The following is a 15,065-nucleotide window of genomic DNA, read 5'->3' as shown; positions in this document are numbered from 1 at the left end:
ACTCCCTACCCACTAGGATCAATTTACAAAAGCCAAACGACCTACAAACCTGCCCATTTGGGGGGATTTGCCCCTGTCGCAGGGAGAGTATGCAAACTTCACATAGACAACACCCTCAATCAGGATTGAACCCAGGTCTCTGGTGCTGTGTGGCAGTGGTTCTGCTCTAGCAGCTACGCCATTGTGATTTTTTTTTCTCTCCCGGCTGTTTCGTGTCTGAATTCCTGCGGAGAGCTTGGAATCCTCTGGCTTTTGTGGTAGGAGTCAACCGCTATTACTGGTGACTAATATTTTTCAGAGAGACCTTGGAACTGGGTGAGATCTCCTGCTCGGTATGAAACTCTCTCAGGGGAGTACTGGAAGTTGAGATGAGCTAACAGCAAACATCAACAAAACAAATTTATTATACTAATTGTCCACATGTGTCATGATCTGAAACCCATTTGGCTCATTTCTAGAAAAAGGAGGCCAGTTACACAGAGACCAAGGCAAACAAATGTAATTAAAATGAAAGCTGGACCTAAAAATATTTTACATTCCCCCCTTCTGCATGGTTTATGCAGAACAAACCCTAGGCTGTAGTTTAACACTCCTGTCCTTCTGGGGCAGCAAGGTTCTGCTGTTCGGGGGCTTAACAATGTTGCTATATGCCCTCGTTCTTGCCTCCTACCCCCATCTACAGAAGAGGTGGCTGAGATAGGTCACTGAAGGTATAAAATGTCAATCGCCACTTAAAGGAAGTTTGTTCAACCGAGTGCACCAAGACTGGTTGCTCGGCTTTTAATAGGCATCAGTTATATCAGTGTGGTACAAGATTTGCCAAGTAAGCTGACTCCATAGGGAGTTGGGCAAGGATGAAGGATTAGTACGTGTGGTAGATGTCATTATACAGACAAGAGCTGGTGAATGCTGGGGTTTGCAGTCAGACTGATTGCTTTCAGTCTGACTACTCTGTGCCAGCTCTGATTTATTCTGTACCTTTTCTTACCTCTAGTTTCCCTCTCCCCTGAATCTGTCTGAAGAAGGGTCTCGACCCAAAATGTCACCTACTCTTTTTCTCCAGAGATGCTGCCTGACCTGCTGAGTTACTCCAGCATTTTGTGTCTACCTGACTTTTCTTCCCACCCTGCCTGTCTAGAGAATCTGCACAGCATATTTTTCTTTATCTCTCTTCTGCAGGTATCTGATTCGTTAATTGACAGTGTCCTTATTTTTTGTAATCCTGAAACCAATAAACTCAAGTGTTTTAAAAAAAAAATGTGTACTGGAATCTAAGGAAATACTGCTTGTGATTCAGTTTCCATTATTTGAAACTTTCTATATGTCGATAGGCCTTTCAGCTCAGCAATTCAATCAGGATACATTTCTAATGTATTAATTACATTAATACATGTGTTAATGTATTAATACAATATCAGCATTAATGTAATTAATACATTAATGCTGATACACTCAACCTCTCCTTGTCTGGATATACATCCCTTGCCCCATCCCTTCTCCTTGCCTCTTGATACTGACCATCTTCCCTCTACTCATTCAGTCCAGATGAAAGGTCTTGAATTGAAACGTTGACAATCCATTTCTCGCCACAGATGTTGCCTAACCCACTGAATTTATTTTGCCAGCTTTTTTTGGTTATTTTTGTTTGCTTCTTGGGAATGCCTGTACCTTATCACCCAGCCATTTTAGATGACATTTGGTGTAAAGGATTCTCAAATATCCTTATTGTAAATGAAACTCCTTCTTTATCATCTTTTGCATTCTTTTCTATGACTTTAAGCTCCCATGCTATTTGCTATCTGCCCGTGGGAGATTAACCATTTCAAATCAGGGCCTTGGTGAGACCGCACCTGGAGTATTGTGTACAGTTTTGGTCTCCTAATCTGAGGAAAGACATTCTAGCCTTTGAGGGAGTACAGAGTACAGAGAAGGTTCACCAGATTGATCTCTGGGATGGCAGGACTTTCATATGAAGAAAGACTGGATAGACTAGGCTTATACTCGCTGGAATTTAGAAGACTGAGGGGGGATCTTATTGAAACATATAAAATTCTTAAGGGGTTGGAGAGGCTAGATGTGGGAAGATTGTTCCCGATGTTGGGGAAGTCCAGAACCAGGGGTCATAGCTTAAGGATAAGGGGGAAGTCTTTTAGGACCGAGATGAGAAAACATTTCTTCACACAGAGAGTGGTGAGTCTGTGGAATTCTCTGCCACAGAAGGTAGTTGAGGCCAGTTCATTGGCTATATTTAAGAGGGAGTTAGATGTGGCCCTTGTGGCTAAAGGGATCAGGGGGTATGGAGAGAAGGCAGGTACAGGTTACTGAGCTGGATGATCAGCCATGATCATATTGAATGGCGGTGCAGGCTCGAAGGGCCGAATGGCCTACTCCTGCACCTATTTTCTATGTTTCTAAACGTTACTAGAATTTTGCCCCTAATGCAACTAGTGAGAACCTTAAATTGCACATGGCAGCAAACTATTGCACTGGAATCAAAGCTGTTCCACAATGATGGATCTGCAGTAAATATACACTCTTTACATTGTAATTGCCAAATCTAGCCCCAGCCAGCAAAGGCTGATCTAATATTTATTGTCTGCAGTATTTATAACATCTGTTAACTGATCTCTCTGAAACTATGTCTGGCAACATTTAAATTCAAATTCTTTAGCAGAAATCCTTTAAAGCATATAGTCCTATTTTTAAAATATCCTCCTATTAGAATAATGTACAAGGAGCAATGTTCCAGCAATTCCTGCAGCCACAAGTTGGATTTAGAATTCTTTAATGATCATTTTCCGTGAAGTGATTCTACTGTTTTGAGAATGAAGTAAGATTGCTCTGTGAATCTCTTAGTATCTTGCCAATTAATTTGCCGTTTCTGGAAAGCAAAGCTTTGGAAATGAGAGCAGGGAATCTGTAAACACTTCCCAGTATTCCTTTCACAACAAAGTGGGGAAGCAGTTTAATTGAAATGAAATGTGATTGCTGTCTAATATAAATACAGTATGGTCTCAGCCATTTCACATCCATGGGATGGGTGGGTTGTAGGGAGAAAAGCCAGTTGCTTGGTTATGTCAGTTGCATAAGAAATGCTCAGAAAATAATTACATTCATCTCCCACTGGTATTCTGTGCATAAACTGTGAAGTAAATTGCCAAACTGTCTCCTTACCTTTTCACATAACAATGTTTTGCATCTCTTTATAGTGTAAATACCCTTTTTGCTGGATTTGGTTATGATCCATGTGTAATTCCATTCACATTGAAAGATTCCGATTGGGGAAGTGTTTGGGGTTTTTTCTATCTAATCTGAGCTCCAAGAACCATGCAATGATATTGGGGAGGAAGGAAAGTGGCCTTTATATTTCCTTTGCACCAGTTGTACTTTATACAAAAAACAAAGGACTGGAGGAATTCAACGGGTCAGGTTGCATCTGTGGAGGGAATGGACTACGGCGTTTCGGGTTGGGACCCTTCAGTCTAAGGCTGAGGAAGTGTCCCGACCTGAAACATTATCTGTCCATTCACTCCTGCCTGACCCACTGTGTTCCTACAGCCGTTTGTGGGGTTTTTTTGCTCAAGATTCCAGATTCTGCAGTCTCTTGTCTCCAACTGTACTTCATATGTTGTTATCATGCCTATTATCCCTCTTGTGACATGCCGAGGATGGCTATGCCACTCCACTGGGACCTCTGAGTCCTCTATACAGATATGACATCCGAATCGTCCAGGCAACAGAAAAATCAGAGCAATACAACTCATTCCTAAATTCCTATCTCTGTGACCAGTTGCATGTTGATCATTTGTTCCTGTTTTTGGTCTACCCCCGCCCAACTCTTAAAAACCCTTCAAGACTTGCTTTTGGTTTTGGTTTTTGTTAAATTTCCATCAAGGATTCATCTTGAACAAATAAATACTGTCACAGAGTTGTGAATCACAGTTGAGTTGTGAATCACAGTGGACCATTGCATAAGTGTGGATATAGAGTGGCTTAATTAATACAGGATGACATAGTGGGAGCAGCTGGAAAGAATCCCCAGATATTGACTATGCATCAGCTTTTGAGGGATCTTTACAAGTGTTGCTCTAGAGTTTTTCATGTCTTGACTATTTTGTATAACTGCAAAACCAGCATAACAACCTGGCTCTAAATATCAGTAAAACCAATGAACTGATTGTGGACTTTGGAAGAGGAAAGATGAGGACCACAAACGAGTTTATATCAATGGGACGATGGTGGAGAAAGTCAAAAACTTCAAATTCCTGGCCGAAGATCTTTCCTGGACCCAGCACACTGATGCAATTATAAATAAAGCACTTCAACGCCTCTACTTCCTGAGAAGATTACGGAGATTCAGTATGTCAGAGAGGAATCTCTTGAACTTCTACAGATGTACAGTAGAGAGCATATTGACTTGTTGCATCATGGCCTGGTTTGGCAACTTGAACGCCCAGGAGCGGAAAAGATTTCAAAAAGTTGTGAACACTGCCCAGTCCATAATCGTCTCTGACCTCCCCATCATCGAAGGGATTTATAGGAGTCGCTACCTCAAAAAGGCAGCCAGCATCATCAGAGACCCACACCAACCTGGCCACACACTCATTTCTGACATCTGCCATCGTGAAGAAGGTACAGGAGCCTGAAAACCGTAATGTTCACGAACAACTTCATCCCTACAGCCATCAAGGCTATTAAACATTACAACCTCAAATAAACTGAACTTCAATAGACTATTATTATTATTATTGCACTACTATTGTTTGATTTTATTATTGCACTACTATTGTATGTTTATATACAATCAGCCAAAACATTCTGACCACTGACAGGCAAAGTGAATAACATTGATTATCTGGTTACAATGGCACCTGTCAAGGGGTGGGATATATTAGGCAGCAAGTGAACAGTCAGTTCTTGAAGTTGATGTGTTGGATGCAGGAGAAATGGCAGGAGTAAAGACCTGAGCAACTCTGACAAGGACCAAATTGTTATGGCCAGACAACTGGGTCAGAGCATCTCTGAAACGGCAAGGCTTGTGGGGTCCTCCCGGTCATAAATGGTGAGTGCCTACCGACAGTGGTCCGAGGAGGGACAAACCACAAACCGGCGACAGGGTGTTGGGCGCCCAAGGCTCATCGATGCGCGAGGGCAACAAAGGCTATCCCGTCTGGTCCGAACCGACAGAAGGTCTGCTGTGGCACAAGTCACAGAAAATTTTAATGGTGGTCACGGGAGGAATGTGTCACAATGCACAATGCATCGCACCCTGCTGTGTATGGGGCTGCACACGGAGGATAGGCAGGTGGTCATAATGTTTTGGCTCATCAGGTCATAATGTTTTGGCTGATCGGTGTATATATGTATATGGGTATGTATGTATGGGTATGTGTGTGTGTGTATATATATATATATATATATATATATATATATATATATATATATATATATACACACTGAACCTTTTTCTCGTTTATTTACAGTACTATATTTTCATATTCTGTTGTGCTGCAGCAAGTAAAAATGTCATTGTTCTATCTGGGACATGACAAAACACTCTTGACTCTTGACCATATAACAATGGCTTTTTGTTTAACTAACTAATTACAGTCTACTTGCTTTTCTTTTGTAGGCATTACACCTTGACTGAAGAAACCTCTGGTGTAGAGAAATGTTTGCCATGTTCATCTGCTCCAGTGGGAACAGTAGGATGTTCAGGTTAGTCTATTGTTGGTAGGAGTGAGGCATGCTCATTGTAACATGATCTACACCAAGGGTTTGCTTGAGTTGGCTTGTTTCCCTGGATTAGTGTTTCCCTGAATTAGTGATGTCCTGTATGACAGACTGGCTTCCTTTTCCAAAAGACACTTAAAACACAATAGTCCCCAGCAGACTGGTTGAGAAGCTGCTGGAACTGGGGCTTAGCACCCCTCTGTGTGCCTGGGTCCTGGACTTTCTCACTGCCAGGCCCCAAGTGGTCAGGATGGGGGAACACACATCTAGCTCCCTCACCCTGAACATAGGATCCCCCCCAGGGCTGCGTCCTTAGCCCCCTACTGTACTCCCTGTACACACATGACTGTGGGGCCAGGTTCAGCTCAAACTCCATCATCAAGTTTGCTGATGACTGTGGTGGTGGGCCGGATCTCCAACAACGATGAGAAGGCCTACCGGGAGGAGGTGGCTGATCTGGCACTCTGGTGTCAGGACAATAGCCTCCTCTTGAATGTCACTAAAACAAAGGAGCTGATTGTGGACCAGAAGGGCTAAACATCCAAGGACGTACACGCCACTGGAGATAAATGGCACATTGCCGCACTGGTGGGTAAGGCTAAGCAGCGCCTTTACCACCTTAGACAACTGAGGAAATTCAGAGTGTCTCTGAGGATCCTTCATTGCTTCTACTCTGGGGCTGTAGAGAACTCTGGGGCTGTAGAGAGCATCCTGTCCGGCAACATTACAGTCTGGTTTGGGAACAGCTCTGCCCAGGACAGGATGGCCCTGCAGAGAGTAGTGCGTTCGGCAGAACGCACCATGGGAACTACACTCGCCCCCCCCTGCAGGACCTATACATCAGGAGGTGCAGATCCAGAGCAAGCAAGATCATGAGGGACCCCTGCCACCTCAGTAACGGACTGTTCCAGATGCTACGATCAGGCAAACGCCTCCGCTGTCACGCTGCGAAAACGGAGAGGATGAGACGGAGCTTCTTCCCACAGGCCATCAGGACTGTCAACTTTTATAACCCCAGTGACTAAATTTTTGTCGACACTAATAGTAACTTATTAACTTTATTTATATGCTGTAACTGTAATTCTTTTTTGTGCACAACCCGCAGGCATTGCCACTTTCATTTCACTGCACATCGTGTATGTGTATGTGACAAATAAATTTGACTTGACTTGACTTGAACAAAGTATTCTCACAAACATGTTGTTAAAGCTCTAATATATATACGTTGTATGCTGCTCTGTTTTTGTTAATGGCAGTTGAGTGCAGAGATCATTCCTGATGTTGGAGGTCAGACTCAAATACATCTGCATGTTGTTCGTATAAATCAATGGAACTGTGGCCATGGTATGTTTATCTCAAGTGGTAACAGGCAAATTTTTCACTCATTCCTTGTTAGAAAACTGTTCTCTCAGCACTTTGTCTGGGACTGTTCAAATATCTGATCTTAATTATTTATAGTGTCGGAGACCATAGAAAGAGGCTATTCAGAGCCCATGAGCCCACAGAGTTCATGTCGAACGTTAAGTGCCGATTTACACAAATCCTAGATTGATACCATTTTATTCTTTCCACGTTCCCATCAACCACACCCAGATTCTGCCACTCACTTACACACGGTTATAGAGCAACTGTCAGGAAACCCTTGTGATCATGGGGAGAATATGTAAATTTCACATTAGCGCTACCCGAGGTCAGTATTCAACAGGGCCTCTTATTCTATAAACCATTGGCTCTACCAGATGTGTCATTCCGCTGCCCCGATTCTCTGATCTCCGAACTGTTATGATGTGATTCCAAGGGTGCCTGGTAAAATCTAATTATTTCATGACCTATGGTCAATGAGCTTTATCAACTCGCTGGATAAACTTGCTAAGCTTGTTGGGGACAGTGCTTTAATCTTTTATTGTGCTCTAATGCTAATTAGCACCCATGACGAAAGCATTGAGATGATTGTGAAAGAAGATACTGTGAGGGCCCACAGCACTACCCTAAAATTTGGCATATTACGTGGAGCACACTGCAGTTGTCACGTGGCTCTGTCGTACTCTTCATTGGATTAATGGGTATTAATTATCTGAGTGGTGACGTACACAACACTCTTGTTTAACCACACAACAAATGCAATTCAATTCCTCTGCCTTGTGCCATTAACCCATGCCTTGCCCTTTCTGCTTTGGTATATATTTTTAAAAGAGCGTTTTTGTTTGGCTCTCCAGATTAGCTTAGCTTAGAGATGCAGTGTGGATACAGGCTCTTCAGCCCACTGGGTCAGCGCTGGCCAGCAAACCCACCCATACACTAGTTCTATCCTAATAATAATAATAATAATATTCATTTATTGTCATTGCAACGAGTACAACGAAATTAAAAAATAGCCAATCCTGACGGTGCGTACAAACATATATGCAATAAATGCAAAAACAAATAAATACATAAATACAATTAAATACAATTATATTAAGTACAAGATTTTTTAACGGTGTTGCCTAGTGCAAAGGTAGTGTTCAGTTCTCGTATGGCCCTGGGGTAAAAACTGTTCTTAAGTCTGTTTGTTCGGGATTTGATCGACCTGAAACGTCGACCAGAGGGCAGATGAACAAACAGACGGTGGCCGGGGTGGGATGGATCTTTTATTATTTTGCCTGCTCTACTGAGGCAGCGTAGGCTGAACAGGTGCTCCAGGGAGGGCAGTGAGCAGCCGATGATCTTCTGGGCCGTCGTGATGACCCTCTGAAGGGCCTTCCTGTCCTTTTCTGAGCAGCTGGCATACCATGTGGTTATACAGTATGCCAGCACACTCTCGATGGAGCAGCGATAGAAGGACAACATGAGCTTCTCCTGCAGGTTGGTTTTCCTGAGGATCCTCAGGAAGTGGAGTCTCTGCTGTGCCTTCTTTACTGTGGTGATGGTGTTGGTAGACCAGGTAAGATCCTCTGCGATGTGCGTACCCAGGAACCTGAAAGCTGGTACCCTTTCCACACAGACCCCATTGATGTAGAGTGGGTCGTAATCTACACTGGTTTTTCTAAAGTCAATTATAAGTTCCTTTGTTTTGGGGCAATTTATAGAGGCCTGCACATCTTTGGACTGTGGAAGGAAACTGGAGTATCCGGAGGAATTCCACGCAGTCACAGGGACAGCATACAGAGAGCATCTGAAGTCTGATTCAAACCCAGGTGTTTAGCGCTGTAAGGTGGAAACTCTACCGCTGCGTCTTTGTGCAGCCGTTGTTTGTGTAACTAAATCTACTCAATACAACCCATTGTAAGAAGACCATTGAATTGTTCATAATTGTGACATGAAGATTATTTGGATTTTATTTTGGTTTCCAGTGTACAATGAGGCTGGTGCTACGTCAGTAAATATGTAAAATAAATCTGCTTTGGAGAGATTGAGAGGTTGATGGAGAAAACACTCAATCATGCTGTGTCAAGAGAACAGTTTGTGCTGGTCTTCAGTAACATGGTGGCTTCAGTTATTCGATCAGCTATGTGAGGATGCTCTTCCTCGACTTCAGCTCTGCCTTTAACACGGTCATCCCGAGCAGACTGGTCACCAAACTTTCCGACCTTGGATTTTCCCAAACCATCTGCCAATGGATCAAGGACTTCCTGACCAACCGCCCCCAGACCGTCAAAATAGGCCCTCACCTCTCCTCCACCATTACACTGAGCACCGGCTCACCACAGGGCTGTGTGTTGAGCCCCATCCTTTACTCCCTCTACACTCACGACTGCGCCCCCACCCATCCCACCAACACCATCATCAAGTTCGCGGATGACACGACTGTGGTTGGACTCATCTCAGAAGGAGATGAGACAGCCTATAGGGATGAAATCCAAAGGCTGGCAGCATGGTGTTCAGTGAACAATCTGGTCCTGAACTCCTCCAAAACAAAGGAACTTATAATTGACTTTAGAAAAACCAGTGGAGATTACGACCCACTCTACATCAATGGGGTCTGTGTGGAAAGGGTACCAGCTTTCAGGTTCCTGGGTACGCACATCGCAGAGGATCTTACCTGGTCTACCAACACCATCACCACAGTAAAGAAGGCACAGCAGAGACTCCACTTCCTGAGGATCCTCAGGAAAACCAACCTGCAGGAGAAGCTCATGTTGTCCTTCTATCGCTGCTCCATCGAGAGTGTGCTGGCATACTGTATAACCACATGGTATGCCAGCTGCTCAGAAAAGGACAGGAAGGCCCTTCAGAGGGTCATCACGACGGCCCAGAAGATCATCGGCTGCTCACTGCCCTCCCTGGAGCACCTGTTCAGCCTACGCTGCCTCAGTAGAGCAGGCAAAATAATAAAAGATCCATCCCACCCCGGCCACCGTCTGTTTGTTCATCTGCCCTCTGGTCGACGTTTCAGGTCGATCAAATCCCGAACAAACAGACTTAAAAACAGTTTTTACCCCAGGGCCATACGAGAACTGAACACTACCTTTGCACTAGGCAACACCGTTAAAAAATCTTGTACTTAATATAATTGTATTTAATTGTATTTATGTATTTATTTGTTTTTGCATTTATTGCATATATGTTTGTACGCACCGTCAGGATTGGCTATTTTTTAATTTCGTTGTACTCGTTGCAATGACAATAAATGAATATTATTATTATTATTATTGTGCATGTATTGTCATGCTTTAATTAAGCTTCAGTGCGTTGTTAAATAAGCTCCAACCTTTAATTTGAAATAAGAGTTCACAGAAAGCTAGACACGGTGCTGTGTGGGTTATACTGCTGGTGTAGTAATCCACAGATCAGGTCTATTATTCCAGTAAACATTGAAATCCAGTTTGTTTCTCTGGAAGGTCTATCTGAAACTATATTTGGCTGCATTTCTTTTGTTTATTTGATTCCATTGTGCCTGGGGAGCACTATGTCCATGAGTGCATCGCTTCATGTTCCCATTGCACCAGATCTCTCTCCAACACCTGCCTAGGGATTAACTGCTTCTTGTCTGCACTGTGTAAGGTCCAACAATTAAAGTGGGTGTCAGAGCTTGCACTAGGCCTCGGCTGCTTCAGTGAATTGTTGGGCGTAGTGTAATGTTGAATTTTCCCACTACAGCAGATCCTCTGGAGTCTCCAGCTGCCCATTGTCATTGGTGACCAGAGAGTTTCAGTCATGGTAGCCAAGGGTACATCCGCAGACCTCCTCACCCAGCAACTTCCCGCCTTCCTTACCCCTCGCATTTCCCTGCACAAAGCCAGATAAAGAAGGGCCCAGGCTGTAAACTACACAGTGAAGAGAGAAAACAGATGAAAACTAACACAATTCCAAGTGGTTAAATCTGCAAGTCTTGCCCATATTACTTATCGCTAGTCAGGCCCATGGGTGAAAAATCATCTTTGGCTTCAACAGTTGCAGGTGCTGGGAGTAGTTTCAAGATGCTGCGCTAGAAATAAATCAAATATATCAATCATAACAACCCATCTAATGAATGATTTTCTTTATGACCATTTGTACTTTTAGAAACATTTGATAACATTTCTATTTTTACCTTACAAAAATATTTCCCTTTGAGAATCTGCAGTCAATCAATGCCATGTAATGTATCCAGTTTTCAAAATAACTGCTACCCACTCCAACCTGATAAATCTTTCCACTTGCGTCATTAATGCAGTTGCAATCTTCGTTATGATGCAAATGGCACAAACGTGGAAAACCTCAAGGCTGAAAACAATTCTTCATGTGATTTTGACAGTCATTGTAGAATGCATAAGAACTGCAAGGCTTCCATTGATCACTAACATTATTCCGTTGCCTTTAAAAGCAATTTTATTTTGCATCCACCCTTATTTATGCCAATGTAAGTAAATCTCTTTTACCTGACCAAACAATCTGCTGATGGAAACCCTAGCAAGGACAAAGTCTCATTTTAATATCAGTGTAATTACCTTGGTTGTTAACAACCACAATTGCTACTTCTAGCATCACTGGTCAGACCTGATCATTTAAATTCAAGACTGAATATTTTTGTCCAACTATGGCATAGAAGATAACAAAAATGTAGCATGGTGGTAAAAGGTTATGGCAGCCTGGTGCTAACATTAATGTCCTTTAATCCATGGTCTAGTCTAATAAAATGACCCAGAGTTGAGCAAATTATTGATAATGGTGCAATTATTGATAATGAAATCACTCAATCATCATTAAAACCATTTCTGCATCTCCAATGTTGAGATAAAATCTGTCCTCACTAGGTCCACTTCATTTGTAACGCCAGACTTGCAGTGATGTGGTTGACTTATGGCTCAACAATGGCCAAGCTATTGGGTTGTCAATGGGATGGTTCACTAGTACTTCCAGAGCAAAAATGGAAAAACGGTAAATATTGGTGTATGTCAAAACAAGGAACTGCAGGTGCTGGTTTGACAAAAAAGAACAAATGCTGGTGTAACTCAGAGGGTCAGTGCATCTCTGGAGAACATGACTGGGTGACATTTCGGGTTCAGACTGATTGTAGGGGTGGAAGAGAGAAGGGGCAGGGCAAAGCCTGGCCAGTAAAGGGTGGATACAGGTGAGGGGAGGTTTATAGGCAGATGGATGGACAAAGGCCAGAGATTAAAAGATGGAAGGTGTGAGGCATAAGTATAGAAGAGTTAAAGAGTTCTTATCCTATAAATGAACGAAGCAGAAAAATTATGCCATAACAATGCTGGAAGATTAAATGACAAATTATCTAAAACATGTCAACAAATGAAAGGTGTAAAAGTATTATCCTGATTTCTGACTTGGAATTAAAATCACTTTTTTTGCCAGGGCTTTATTCCCGAATCCTGGGTATGGCACGGAATACCCAGTATGCACAGCAGGCTGGCCTCTCAAAGTCTTCCAATGAGAGCAAAGAGGTTGCACAAGAAGAAAAGCACACAGAGTACGCCGTCTTTGTATTGGTGCCAATCTTCTGCGTCGTGGGCTTGTGCGGAATCTTTATCTGCAACTTCCTGAAGAAGAAGGGATACCGCTGCATCTCGGAAAAATCTGACGAGGAAACCCCCAATGGAAAACTGGGCAAGTAAAATCCTAAGTAACATTACTGTTCAATTTTGTTTTTGTTTGTTTTGCAGTAAAACCACTGCAATGCATGGCCTTAAAATTAAATGACGAGCATCCTTTTTTTGTGGCTGTAAATTGGGTGCAGAGCATCTAATGTTCAGCAACTAAAAGATTGTGCAAATATATCTATATCTGTGTGAGGCTCCATTTTAGTGCCCATTCCTTTTCAATATCCTGAAAGTATTGGACATTAAAATAGATCTCTCTTTGTGATGTCAGTGTGCTAAGAGCATCATCCAGTTAGGGCCAGCAGATCTAAAGATAATCATCCACAGATTTCTGCTTCCTAGGAGTGTCTCAAAATAGGTTCATTTAGTTTCGAGATACAACACGGAAACCGGCCATTTGGTCCACCGAGTCCCTGCTGACCAGCGATCCCCATACACTAACACTATCCTACACGCTTACAATTTATAATTTTTACCAAAGCCAATTAACCTACACGTCTTTGGAGTGTGAAAGGTAACCGAAGCACCCAGAGAAAATCCACATGATCATGGGAAGAACGTACAAACTCCATAGAGACAGCATCCGTAGTCAGGATCTAACCCGGGTCTCTGGCTCTGTCTCTACCGCAGCACCACTGTGCCATTCCGGTTCTTGCCTTTTCAATTAAATTCTTGGCTGCAGATCTTGCCTTTCCAATTAAGAGCACCAGCTCAAAAGAGGGAATTGCTTGGGTGTTCAGTTTTTCTGTTTAACCCTAGATCTTATTCGATTATTTGTAAATTTCTGTTAGTATTGGTGCATTTCTACTGGTAAAATAGTCGCATGGAAACCCTGATCTTTTGGGTCCTAGTGTGTTCTGATTTGCCTCCTGTCACCATTCATGGTCGATTACTGCACATTGTTTGACATGGTGTCACTTTTATCACTTGAATTCATGGGATTAGGGAGTTGGTTGCTAGGCTAGAGTTGTTGCCCATCCTTTGAACTGAAAGGCCATTTAAGAGCAATTAAAATGTAATCATCTGCAACAGAATGTTGCCACCCAATACCACTTCCTCTCCCCTCCTGTTTTAATATTCCAAAGGGATAATCTCCTGGCTCACTCTTCCACCTTCACCTGCCACTCCCTTCTCATTGCAACTGCAGGAAATGCAGTACAGGCCTGTTAACCTCTTCCCTCTCTGCCATCCAGGAACTGAAACACACTTTCTTCACAGGTGAAGCAGTGATTCACTTCACTTTAGTGTACCACATTCATAGGTAACAATATGGTCTCCTATAGACTGGAGAAGCGAAACACAGGCTGGGTGAGTACTGTGCAGTATATCTCCATACAGTGAACAAGAGTGATCCAGCATCTCCAGTCGTCCTTAATTCTCTATCCCACACCCACTCTCACCTCCATCTTCCTCCTTTTGACCATTCGCATTATTCCAATAATATAAGCTTAAGGAATTGATCTCGTCTTTTGACCCAGCACATTATTGCCCTCTGGATTCAGTATCGAAATCAACTATTTTGGATAACCAGCCTTCCAGTTTCTGTCAAAACTAGTTGTATGGCATGTAACAGGAACTAATTTTTCTTTCTATGTACTGGGTTTTTCTAGAATTGTTTTATTTATTTTATTTTTTTTAGTCATAGAGTGATACAGCATGGAAACAGGCCCTTCGGCCCAACTTGGCCAAACCGGCCAACATGTCCCAGCTGCACTAATCCCACCTGCCCGCATTTGGTCTATATCCCTCCATATCAGTCCTATCCATGTACCTGCCTAACTGTTTCTTAAACATTGGGATAGTCCCAGCCTCAACTACCTCCTCTGGCAGCTTATTCTGTACAACCACCACCCTTTGTGTGAAAACATTACCCCCTCAGATTCCTATTAAATCTTTCTCCTTCACCTTAAACCTATATCCTCAGGTCCTTGATTCACCTACTCTGGGCAAGAGACTGTGCATCAACCCGATCTATTCCTCTTATGACCTTGTACACCTCTACAAGATCACCCCTCATCCTCCTGCGCTCCAGGGAATGGAATCCCAGCCTACTCAACCTCTATCTTTAGCTTGGACCCTCTGTTAGATTTCCTAAAATGCATCACCTCATTTCTCTGCATTAAATTCCATCAACCATTCCCCAGCCTACCTGGCCAATCGATCAAGATCCTGCTGCAATTTTTCACAACATCTCAACTATATGCAAAACCACCCACATCAGCTAATCTTGCCATTTATGTTCTCATCCAAATCATTGATCATTGATATAGATGACATATTGTAAATAAAGATTGCAGCACTGAGGTTTGTGTG

At 42.8% G+C, this 15,065-nt stretch overlaps 1 protein-coding gene across 3 annotated transcripts in view; it reads left to right on the top strand.

The window, feature by feature from the left end:
• The window catches only part of relt (RELT TNF receptor), a 48,550-nt gene that overhangs the window by 13,874 nt on the left and 19,611 nt on the right, over positions 1-15,065 (top strand). For all 3 annotated transcript variants that reach the window (XM_078402997.1, XM_078402998.1, XM_078402999.1), the window contains 2 exons: positions 5,633-5,718; positions 12,508-12,759. In XM_078402997.1, coding sequence (XP_078259123.1) covers positions 5,633-5,718; positions 12,508-12,759 — 338 coding nt within the window. The remainder of the gene's footprint in view (positions 1-5,632; positions 5,719-12,507; positions 12,760-15,065) is intronic.

The sequence above is a fragment of the Rhinoraja longicauda genome, chromosome 7 (genome assembly GCF_053455715.1).
Source record: "Rhinoraja longicauda isolate Sanriku21f chromosome 7, sRhiLon1.1, whole genome shotgun sequence".
Taxonomy (NCBI): domain Eukaryota; kingdom Metazoa; phylum Chordata; class Chondrichthyes; order Rajiformes; family Arhynchobatidae; genus Rhinoraja; species Rhinoraja longicauda.
This window is presented reverse-complemented; position numbering and strand designations above follow the sequence as displayed.